This window comes from Morus notabilis, unplaced genomic scaffold (genome assembly GCF_000414095.1).
Source record: "Morus notabilis unplaced genomic scaffold, ASM41409v2 Scaffold710, whole genome shotgun sequence".
NCBI classification, from domain to species: domain Eukaryota; kingdom Viridiplantae; phylum Streptophyta; class Magnoliopsida; order Rosales; family Moraceae; genus Morus; species Morus notabilis.
Genome location: NW_010364141.1, coordinates 424,928 through 436,949, shown reverse-complemented (window position 1 = coordinate 436,949; position 12,022 = coordinate 424,928). Strand labels below are relative to the sequence as shown.

The 12,022-nt window shown below is 33.6% G+C and overlaps 2 protein-coding genes across 2 annotated transcripts; one reads left to right on the top strand and one right to left on the bottom strand.

The window, feature by feature from the left end:
* The first annotated feature begins 3,721 nt into the window (after positions 1 to 3,721).
* Positions 3,722 to 6,025, top strand: LOC21397570 (dof zinc finger protein DOF2.1). The gene is made up of 2 exons (XM_010105842.2): positions 3,722 to 4,024; positions 4,911 to 6,025. Exons 1-2 carry the CDS (start codon positions 3,998 to 4,000, stop codon positions 5,934 to 5,936), a joined length of 1,053 nt encoding a protein of 350 aa, XP_010104144.2. The 5' UTR covers positions 3,722 to 3,997; the 3' UTR covers positions 5,937 to 6,025.
* Positions 6,026 to 8,854: 2,829 nt separating this feature from the next.
* Positions 8,855 to 11,151, bottom strand: LOC21397569 (40S ribosomal protein S23). The gene is made up of 4 exons (XM_024170613.1): positions 11,071 to 11,151; positions 9,423 to 9,578; positions 9,194 to 9,320; positions 8,855 to 9,068 (listed from the first exon to the last, which is right to left on the bottom strand). Exons 1-4 carry the CDS (start codon positions 11,073 to 11,075, stop codon positions 8,928 to 8,930), a joined length of 429 nt encoding a protein of 142 aa, XP_024026381.1. The 5' UTR covers positions 11,076 to 11,151; the 3' UTR covers positions 8,855 to 8,927.
* Between the last annotated feature and the right edge of the window lie 871 nt (positions 11,152 to 12,022).

Genomic DNA, 12,022 nt, shown 5'->3' with positions numbered 1-12,022 from the left:
TAACATGCACGAGTTAATCATCAAAATCTAGATAGGGTAACATCTTTAATTACAAAATAAATTACCAAAAAAAAACCATGCAATTTAAATGGTATTAATCGACAGTAGAATCAAAAGTAAATGATAAAAATTAAGACTCGTACAATTTAAGAAGTTATTTGTCTCTTTTTTATATATATATATGGATTCTTTCATTAATGTTTGTTGGAATTTCCTTCTATATATAACACAAGCTAGGAGAATCACATGCAAGAGAAAGTACAAGCCGACAGATAGGACAATTTTCGTGCTATGTGGGCTACTCAAGAAATTAAACGCATACCTACTCTTGTTTTGATAAGGTAAGAATACAAACAGATGAGAATGATTGAGACATATTGGCCAATAAGAACTGCCTTGCAAGTTTACCAATTGAGGCAAAATCTAAACTAAGATTTTGACGTACAATATTGTACCGTAACAATTAAAAGTAACACAATCAAATTCTTACACTCCCAATTAAAATCTTATAATATGTTTAATTTTTTCTTCATTTTTTTTTTTTTTTGTTTCATTTCTTTCTAACAACTTGATTACCATTGTGAAAATCAAGCTGACGCTAAGTTAAAACACGAACCAAAAATTCTCAGGTGCGATGTTAACCAAATTCCAGGGAGATTCTCGCAAATATCAGATTCTTTTCTTCAGCGAAGATGCAAACCATACAAACCGATGTAATATGTCCCCGGGCGCAGTTTCCCAACAACTTTACTTTTCATTTCTTTAAGCCTTCTTCTGCGGTTTTTCCTTTGACTGATAAATTTGACTAGTCAACTAACTTGACTGACCCCTACGATGTTCATACCAATGGCCCCACTCTCCATTACAATCAATTTTTGCACCCAAAGTGTGGACTGTGGTGCTTAAAACTTGTAATAATCATAAAAAGAAAAATAAATAAAAAATATTTTAAATGAATATAAGGACGAAAAACCAAAAAAGAATGCTTATCCAAATTTCTTTACTTGAAATAGGTTGGAGCCCAAGCAAAAATTTCTCATAGGATCCAAAGGCCATCATGGCTAGTATCAATCATTGTTTGTTTATTATTTCTTGATTTCTGACAGATGGTAACAGGTTAGAATTTCGGTTGGTACATTGTTTTTCCCACCAGCTACTCCAAGAATCTTGGCCGATAAATGGTAATGTCTTGTATACGTGTAAAGGTCGCTTAATATAGACCATCTGATCTTGATTCATCCCATTATGTGATCATCAGTAAAGTGGGTTGCATTGTGGGATTAAACTCTCTCTCTCTCTCTCGTGGAATATTAGACATTAAAGAATTGCATTCAATGATGGGTTTTGTTTTACACATGGAGTAGAACGCTAATTTGTTGTTAATAATTATTACATGCATAGAGGATGAATGTAAACATAGACTTCAGTTTGGTAGAATATCTGTTTTTTTGACTGCTAAGTAATGGACCCGCAAATGAAGATAGTATGAACAAAAAAATTAAAAAAGAAAGAAAGAAAGAGAGAGAAAAGAAATGGATAAAGACCATTTCATTTTCTACATGACGTTCGCCATGTTTTAATTTTCTACATGACGTTCAAACTTGAATTAAGATTAATCATTTTGATTGCGATATAAAAAAGAAGTTTACTGTTTGTTATACTGAAAGATTTTTTTTTTTTTTTTTTTGGATCGTGTATGAGACTACAGAAGATCATGTGACTATGAGTAGGTCAATATTCGGTCAAGATATTCATATCATATTGTATTTGTCCTAGTGACCTCATGATTTAGGTGGAATTCGTTTGATTTAAGATCCTCCATCCAGATAATATAATATAAATATTTTTTTGGAAGGGGTGGCAGAAATAGAGTGTAAAAAGCATTGATTGTGCATATTGGAGCCTATAAATTACATGCAGTTTTTGCATATCCAACTTGGATTTTGAGCAGAAGGATTATGTATGGTCTAAATTCTCTTATTTTTGTACCTGTCTCCTCAATTTAGTAACCTGTATTTTGATGTGTCTAAACTACTTATAGTAGAAAAAAATAAATAAAATAAACAACAACAATTTTAGGTAAAACAGAAAAACACACACAAAACACACAAATATTATTGTCTACTGTTGTTTCCACTAAGTAGTATCTAGATCACCTTTTTTTTTTTTCATTTCTTTCTTTTTAATACCAAACATTCCAGAACACAATATTGTCCACTATGGGCCCATTTAATTCCTAGATTCGAATTTTTAATTCGAGTCAAGATATGACTTAATATAAGAGTTTTTTACTATAATAAAAAATGTAAATGTGATTGTTTTTGATAGTTTTTAATTGTAACGAAACTCAAATCGGTGAAATGAACGTAGCGTATGTTTACCAAAACATGTGTTGCCAAATGAGTCTAAATTTACTGTCCCTATTTTTTTATTTTAGTGGTTGTTCTTTCATTGTTTACTTATCATATCATTTAAATTTAGAAATTTAATCACATAAATAAAAATAAAAAATAAAAAATATTTAAATAATTTACAATATGTTAAAATTTAATTAGTGAGAGGGCTATCGGAAAAAAAAAAAAAAAAAAAAAGAGACAAAATACATCTACAGTTGTTTCCCACATATTCATACAAAACAATGTTGATTATGATGGGGTCCGAGTGCCGAGTTGAATAGGACTAATCACAAAACATAAAATTAAAAAAATAAAAAAAATATTTATAATCACAAGGACCAACTGTCAAGCATACCTAACATTGTAACACCGGACCTATAATTCACGAAGAAGAAGAAGAGGAGGAGAAGAAATCAGAAGAATCCTCAATCACTGTCACAAATGTCCCCTGCATGTCCCAACCATCATTATGAAGTCCACATCATCAGAACCTTCAACAAACAACTAGAGCAGTATTTTTCAGCAATTATCAACAGGCGGCGACAAACAACGAAAACAAATTAATTTGAATCAAATCAAGAAAGAAAAGATTTCACCAAGTGGGCCCCACACTAACTAACCCCACCACACTACGGTCCAAAAACACCAAACCCCTCTCTCTCTCTCTCTCTCTCTCTCTCTCTCATCTTTCTTTCTCCTCTTCCTTATCCTTTTGGTGCTCTTGATCTTCTGTTATGCTGCTAAGGCCAAATCTCTGTTTTTCTTTGTTCTCTTCTCGTGTTTCATTTCATTATTTTACTATTTTCCATTTTTGCTTTTTGTATTTTTCTCGGGTTTGTTTTTGGAACACGAGGTTCTTGTTGGTGGGCTGATTAATAATAGGAATGACAACACAATAATGATTATATATTATGGCCCGACTGGGTTGAGTTTTACTAACTAATTACGCGGGGAGAGTTTTTGACGATGAATTGGAGTCGTAGTTAGTGTGAATTGAGACTAATCTATAAGTGGTGGGGACCACAGCTGGAGAGGGAGATTATAAGTGGGGTCCACTAATAGTTGCATCCACGCGATAGGGGGACCCACCAGAGAATGGACCCGAGTAATGCACTAGTAAGGAAAACCGTTGCAGAAGAAGATTGGAGGAGAGAGTTGGGACTCGAATTTTCTTTAATACTTTCTCTGCGTGCAAGCTAACCTCATCGATCGTCTCGTACGGTGGGAACCCCCCACATCATTACTTTCTCTCTCTAAAACACAAACAGTAACACATACATTCACTTTCTCTCTCTCCAACCATCAATCTACATATCTCTGTCTGCCTGAAAGAAATAATTTATTTTTTAATTATTTTATTCAATTATTTTATTCTCATCTCTCTGGGGGGGTTTGCATTATATATCTTAGATGGGTGGCTCTATTTCCTTACTTTGCATGTACTGCTTAACCCCATCTCTCTCTCTCGATAGTCTTCTTCCTTTCCCTCCGAAGTCCTTCCTTTGAAAACAACCCCGGGCTCTCTCTTTCTCTGTCTAAATTAATCTCTTTGTGTGTTGTTTTGAGTAGGACCTTAAATTAACATTTCTTTGGTTTCATGCATGGATCCTTCAAGTAGGCAAAACCAGGTAGGGTTCGGAAAGCTGTTTGGTTTCTGAGAGCTAGCACAAATATATATATATATATATGTATATATTGATCTTCTTTTTTTCTTCTACTATGTGATTTTCTTTGTTCCTTTCTCTCTTTTTCCTTTGTTGGGTCTTCGCTGGCTATGGTGATTTATACTGTTTTTATTGTGTTCTGGGTTTGATTCTTAATGGTGGTATAATTACCTGTTAGTTATAACTCAAGAGGTGGTAGTCTAGAAAGAAAGATTTGAGCTTTGAGCTAATTTGGTTTTCTGTTTATTTACTGTATATATTTCTTATGATTCTGAGTTTCGATTACACCCTTTTTTTTCGGATAGTGTGCAACTCCTTTGGCAAGAAAATGAAAACTCCGTTTTCTGTTGTTTATTATGCACTTTGTTTTTTATTCCGCTGTTGTGATGACATGAGCATAAACAAGAGAACATGAAATTGTTGTTCAAGTTCTAGATAGCTGGTGTAGCCGAAATTGTGTCTATCAAGTTTCCAAGGCAATCAAATGGAAAATCATTTTTATATCTTTTTTTGGTAATTATGTGATGTCATTGTGAATTAGTTATGACAAATCAAACAACTATAAGAGGAGCCATAAATTACTAATCCTAATTGCTTTCTGTGAAAGAACTTAAAGGCAAAAAAAGAAAGGTCTAGAAGAATGGCAAAAAGAAGCAAAACCCCATGATATAGTCCTAGAATGTGACACTTTCATAACACATGAAGCACCTGTCTATATATGTTTGTCCATTATTCATAATTACTTATAGTAGATAACAATACACGCATCTTTCCTAGTTTGTTTTTGTCATATAATTAAGACATCAATAATTACTAAATTATGTGCTAATTAATTATGACTTTAATTCAGGAAATGAGCTCTGACTCATTGGGAAACATGCTTGTGGGGTCAAAACCCCAGCAAGAGAGGAAGCCAAGGCCACACCCAGAGCAAGCCTTGAAGTGCCCAAGATGTGACTCCACAAACACCAAATTCTGTTACTACAACAACTACAGCCTCACCCAACCAAGGTACTTCTGCAAGGCCTGCAGGAGGTACTGGACCAAAGGGGGCACACTGAGGAATGTTCCAGTGGGTGGAGGGTGCAGGAAGAACAAGAGGTCCTCCTCATCCTCATCATCAGCATCATCATCATCAACTTCATCATTTTCATCATCAATATTGTCAAAGAGGGGACAGGATCATCACAACCCACCCACCCACCACCTCCCATTGCCCTTGGGGGCCTATGACTCCAATGACCTCACCCTTGCCTTTGCTAGGCTCCAAAAACAGTCATGTGAGCAGTTGGGATTTGATCATCATGGTCATGATCATCATGATCATCACCACCATCTTTCTATTTTGGGAAACCCCAACGGCAACCAACATTGTGACATGATTGGGAACCCAAACCCTGGATCATTTCTTGATGTCCTAAGGAATGGATTCCTCGAGTCCCAAAATACCACCACCAATAATAGTACTACCAATTCTTTTCACAATTTGTATTATGGGTTTGGGAGTGGCAACATCATTGGGGATCAGATTGATCAAAATGGTGAAAATTGTGGGGGCACTGTTGGAATTAGTGGTGGGGATCAGACCATGATCAATGGCCTTCCTTATGATCATGATCAGGAAATGATCAGCAATGCAACAACTACAGCAGTGGCAGTTACAACAATCAAGCAAGAGCTTTGCAATGGAATTAGTAATAAAGATCATCACCAAATTAGTAATGAGAATAGGGTCTTGTGGGGTTGCCCTTGGCAGATTAATGGATCAGATCATGGAAGTGGTATGGGTGATTTTGATGCAGCTGCAGGCAGAGAATCCTGGAATGGAATTGCTTCCTCTTGGCATGGCCTTCTCAATACTACTCCTCTAATGTAGTCTCAGCATTCCAAGTCATGATCTTCCTTTTTTAATTAGTGTCTCCAAGAAAGAAAAAAGAAAGAAGGGACTAAAATTTTCAATCTCAAATCTTTAGAGTTTTTTTTTTTTTTTTTTTTTTTTTCCTTAATGTGATTCATTTGAATCATCATCATTTTCTTTTATTTATATATATACTTTTTGGGATTTCTTCTTTAGATCATGAGCTAATGAGATTTGATATTTGTTTGCTAACCATATCAAGACCTTCATTATTTCCAATTTCCATATTTTGTGACTGAGAGCAAAAAAAAAGAAAAAAAGAAAACAAAAAAGAAAAAGAAAGAGAGAGTGAGAGTGATGTTTCATGGTTTTCGCAGTCTGAACTCTCTGAACTCTGAAAGTATTAAAAGGTGGTTGGCGCTGCTGCCGCTGTGCAGGAACATTGGTTGTTGAAATAATATTGAGTGGCATTTTCAACATATTCTGCCATGATTGCTTGTTATTTTTAGGTAGATTCTTGGAATAATATATATATAATATATTAATATATATAGAGACGAGGAAAAAGAGATTATTCAATCAAGGCCTCAAATAATTATATGATAATGGGGTTGATGGACTTATTCTCTTCTCTCTAAGCAATTTGAATTTCAGTGAAAGAGCATATTTAGCACCAACTTCGGGGTAGATTTTCTTTCCTCTTACTGATACCAAATCCAACTTAGGATTTGGGCGTGACAAAATGGTCAGTGAGAGAATTCTTATTTTAATGTGCCTCTAGTAGCACTAGAACCTCAAGTGACATTAATTATATAATTATTGTTACATAGGAATTTGGCAAACCGACATTAGAATTTGATTTGTAGAGCGCATTATCAAAATAATTTATGTTGTTGTTCGTAGGTAAAAGATAACGATGTAGCTAGGTAGCTGTCTGTTGACAAAATGGTAGTTCCAATGGCGAGCTTTATTTATTTGCGCATGATTTTGTATGTTGAAAAACAGACCCATTTTGGAGTGAGTGTCAACGATCGAGGTGTGTTCTGTTATAACTCACAGCATGAGCATAAATATATTCATGTTCATTTGAAAGTCTTTGAAAAACTATTAATATACAGTTTTGGTCTGTTTGAATGAAATGATTACCCATGAAGAAAAAAGACTCCGCTTACACATCACATTGGACGACATTCGTCAAATTTTGGCGCTATCATTTTGCCAAGAGCGCATTCTATAGTACCAATAACACCGAGGGCGGAACCAGAAAATTTAGGGCTCGTTTAATTTATTGATTCGAATTTTTAATTTGAGTTGAGATGTGATTTTATATGAGAATTTTTTATTGTAATAAAAAAGTTAAATGTGACTGTTTTTTAGAGTTTTTACTGTAACAAAACTCAAATTCTAAACTCAAATCAGTAAAATAAACGGAACATTAATCAGCGAACAAAGGCATGATTGAATTGATAAGATGGGTAAATAAAAAGATGTAGAATTTTGGGAGGGACGAATATAATCACATTTAATATACAAAATTAAGGAAAAAAAAGTTCAAATGTGGTGACCCCACACTCTTGTCTGTGGATGGCTCCACCCCTGAATAATTATGTAGTTGAATACATAGCATTACTATCATGGGTACTATGCAGTTGGAAATCCCCATGATTTTATAAAATATTGTGACGATTAGAAATATACCTTATTAATATTTAATAATCTATTTTAGAATTGCAGTATTTTTTTCCTTTTGTTTTTTGCTTAATAAAAAGCCATATAGTTATGAGAAAATTACACGATATGACTGTTTTTTGAGAGGTGAATTAAAATGTGGTTTAATTTTACAAATATCACTTAGTTTTATTGAAGCTATACACGGGATATTCAACTTTAGGATCTGCGATTAAGACGACACGAGTTTATACTAAAACACTTCAATCCTTTTCATGTTAATTGAAACAATACTTCTTTTTCTAATATAGGGTATGAGAAATATATCCTGCCAGTTGGAACCAGTTTGTAAACATTAGATTAACTTAGGTACAATTTTTAACTGCAATATCAAATCAACATCATATTCGATTAAACAAAGTATAACAATTCAGCTTTGTACTATATAAAAATACCCTATTCTCTTTTCAACGAAAAAAAGATGTGACTGCCAAATAAATTAAACCATAGTCCAATTGTGGTCGAATGTCGATGAACAAAAAGAAGGCTGAGAGTAACTATTCTTAGCTGCTCATTAAGCATGCATTCTACAATGGGCCATGAGTGCTTATTCTCAACAGTTGATCGACATGTGTTCCACCATGGAAATTACGTCACATGAATGCGTCACTCACTGGTATTTTTAACATAGTTGTTTGTGATCACATGAACTTCCCTTCCATATTTTTTTTTTCTTTTTTTTTTTCCTTTTCTTTTTTAATTAGAGAAAATGCTACAAGAATAACTAGTTTTCATTATCTTATTTTTGTCAGTAGAAAATATTCTGGTGTGCAAAAAATATCCTGCCATAAAAATAACATAAATAATAAATTTAAAATTGATAGCAGAAGTAAAATAGTGAACGTTTTGATGACATTCTTGAAAATTTCCCTTTCAATTAAGGGGAAAAAAAAGGTGGATGATCATTGTTTTGGGGCTTCCATAATTGGTGCATTCAAGGCCCACAGGAAAACTACAACAGCTTAAGCTTTGAAAAATTCTTCACCATTCATGTTCTTTCTCATAACCCAAAAAGAGACTCCGATTGAATTTAGAAACCCTCTATCAGCAAAACAACAACAACAACAACAATAATAATAATAATAATAATAATAATAGTAAATAAATAAATAAACACTAGAAACCTTATTTTACCTTATTTATTTCAAAGTAGAGTAAATCATAACTATCAAAATAGCATGAAAAAACTACGCAAAAGTGTGAAAAAGAAATAAGTAATTTCTCCAGCTCTCGAGATTCAGGAACAAAATAAATTACCAAAAACATTTTGTACGAGGCAGCTTAAGATCTAGGCTTCTCCTTTTTCTCTTTGAAGAGGGCTAAGAGAGACACCCCAGAAACCTTCACAACCTTGAATCTGACTCCAGGAATATCACCAACAGCATGCCCTTTCCGACCAAATCCCGCAATCAAAACCTCGTCCTGCATATATGGAATATAAAAAACTAAAATCATTGCTGCCAAATTAGAACAATCAAAACACTAATTACCAATGTTTGAAAGCGAAAAATCTTGAGCATCACTTGCATTTCCCCCACTATACTCACATTCTCCTCAATGTAGTTCAAGCAACCATCGTTCGGTACAAAGGCCGCGATCTTCTTCCCGTTCTTAATCAGCTGAACACGAGCACATTTTCTAATGGCAGAGTTCGGCTGCTTAGCCTCAATACCACTGTTTGCAATACCAGCCAAATACTTGTTATGCTTAAAAATTAACGGACATTGCACCCCAAAAGAAAAGGAATCAAATGATACAATACAATTATCTCCCTACATCTTTTCAAGAACAATGCCTTTTGCATGTGAAGATCCGGCAAATGGCTTGTTCCATTCGTTGCCAAGATGTGACTTCTTGTATGCCTTGTCGGCCCACCTTTGCCGCCTTCGGTGGTTTTTGAGCTTGCGAGCAGAGACCGATCCACGTGTCTTCCTGCAAAACGCTGATAAGTGTTAACCAAAATATACAACCATACACAAATGCAAGCTTTCCATAAAAAGAATACATTTCCACACAAAGACGGCTCAATTGAAAAATTACATGATACAATTAGGATGTCATTTCCCTTTCATCTTAATTAACGACAAGAATATCATCCAAAATGACACTGCCGTAAAGGGACAAGAAGAACGCAGACATTCAAGAAAAATCAATTTAAGGATAATATGCCAGCACCCATGTACAAAAACTCCAAGCTATCCGTTGAACCAAAAAAATTTGAATAGAAATTATTTTTAAACAAAAAAATTTGATCAGAAATTCAAATTTTTGTGAGATAAGCATTGAGCGCGTTTGGAATTCGTTCCAAAATGATTTCGTTTTGTTTTGTATGAAAATGAAAGTGAAAACGTTTTCAATCTCAGACATAAATCATTTTTGAAAATGCGTTTGGTAGTTTTATCAAGAGATTATTTTCAATGTAAAAAAACTCATTAATGTCTCTTTTTCTCTCTCTGCTCGAGAGAGAAGAAAACGAAAACAAAAAACTCATTTTACACTAAACTAAAAAATCGTTTTTATTTCCGTTTTGTCTTTATTGCGCCAAACGCCGTTTTAAAAATGTTTTCATTTTTTCTTTCTCAAAAAACGTAAAAAATAAAAACGAGATCAATTCCAAACACATGCCTTGTATAAAAAGGTTTGATTTATCGTTCAAACCCGTGAGTCAAAGGGCTCCAAGTATTTTCAGCACCACATTCGATTTATTTTTTGATAAATACCGTTATATGTTACTTTGTTAACAACTGGCACCGTTGTAAGACCATATATCTAAAAGCAAAAAAGTACTTGGTGAAACAAATTGAAACTCATGATAATTTGATAAATCCAAATTCATTATAAGATTACTAGATTCACATGACACGTCTAAATGGAATTTAGACTATAATGGCATCTTAAAACTTGCATTTTAGTCCACAGGAATAAGGAAAATCATAAAACTTTCACTTAATAATTTGTTTCTTTAATTATTATTATTATTTTATTATTATTTTATTTTTTTGCATCAAATTCAAATTGCATATTTGGTCCATATTAAAATCATACAATTGAGACTAATACCACGTTTATTTCACCGATTCGAGTTTTTGTACAATAAAAAGTTATCAGAAACAGTCACATAAAAAACTCACATAAAAAATCACATCTTAATTAGAATCAGTGAACTAAATGGGCCCTAAAAACTGGGCTTTTTTTCTTTCGCAAGGAGGTGTCATTATCTGAACGAGATGTCAAATGAATCAAACCCTAAAGTCTTGCAGGTTTTTTTTTTTTTTTTTTTTTTTTCTCTAAAGGCTGTATATAAATCGCATTAAGGCCGACGTAAGTATAGATCTTTTTCCCGGAAAGTTGCCTCCTAGAAAACTTTTCCACGAAAAACAAACAGTAATTAAGCATTAAAGTTTTGCTCGGACTGACGACTTACCCCATGATTGCAGTTCGGAAGGAGACGGCTTCGACTGTAAGAGAGAGCTCCGAATCGCTTGAAGAAGGAGAACCAGCTTAGGCCGCCACAACCTTTGAGAGCCCTACTGTTTTTTGACCTTTATATACGTTTTCCTTTTGAATTCAAAAAAATATAATAATAAAATAAAAGTTGTTTTCTTGTTGGGCCGAAATTTTCACCCACAGAGAATGGGCCACATAGTAAGCTACAGAAGAAACTGAGAAGAAAAATTTTATTTTTCTTTTTTAAAAGGAAATATTTTCATTTAAACCTATTAAAAAAATTTCCAGCTGAATCCTTTTCTCCTCCACGATTTTTCTTTTCTTTCCTTTCTTCTATTATTTTTTAAACTTAAACATAGGGGTGCACATCGGACGGTATGGGCGATTCTTAGACGGTTTGAGCAGTTTTTGTATATGACGGTTGTGAAAAATACAATCCATGGCTGCCTAAACTTTAGGCGGTGTGAGCCGTTTTTTTGGCAGGCGACTTAAACGGTATGTTAGGCAGTTTGAGCTCCATACATAGACTTTTAAGTAAACTATAACTAATTTTTAAAGTACTTAACATAAACAATAAAAATAAGACGTGATCATCGACAAATAATCATTAATAAAAACAATTCAAACTAAACATATTAATGCAAAATTAGTGTTCAAAAGCATTACCAAATCACCATAATTCAAAAGTAAAATCTCATACATAATCCAACATTCAAAAAGTCTAATAACGAAACATTCAAATTCTAAAATCAAATGTCCAAAATGCAATTAAACCTAAATCCCAAAATCGAATGTCAAAATGTTATAATAAAAACATTCATAATCCAGTCAAAACATCTAGTTCTTAATGATCAATACTTAGTTTAAACTTTGAAGCAATCCTGTAAAAATAAAATAAAAAAAGTTAGAATAATAATTGATCAAAGCAA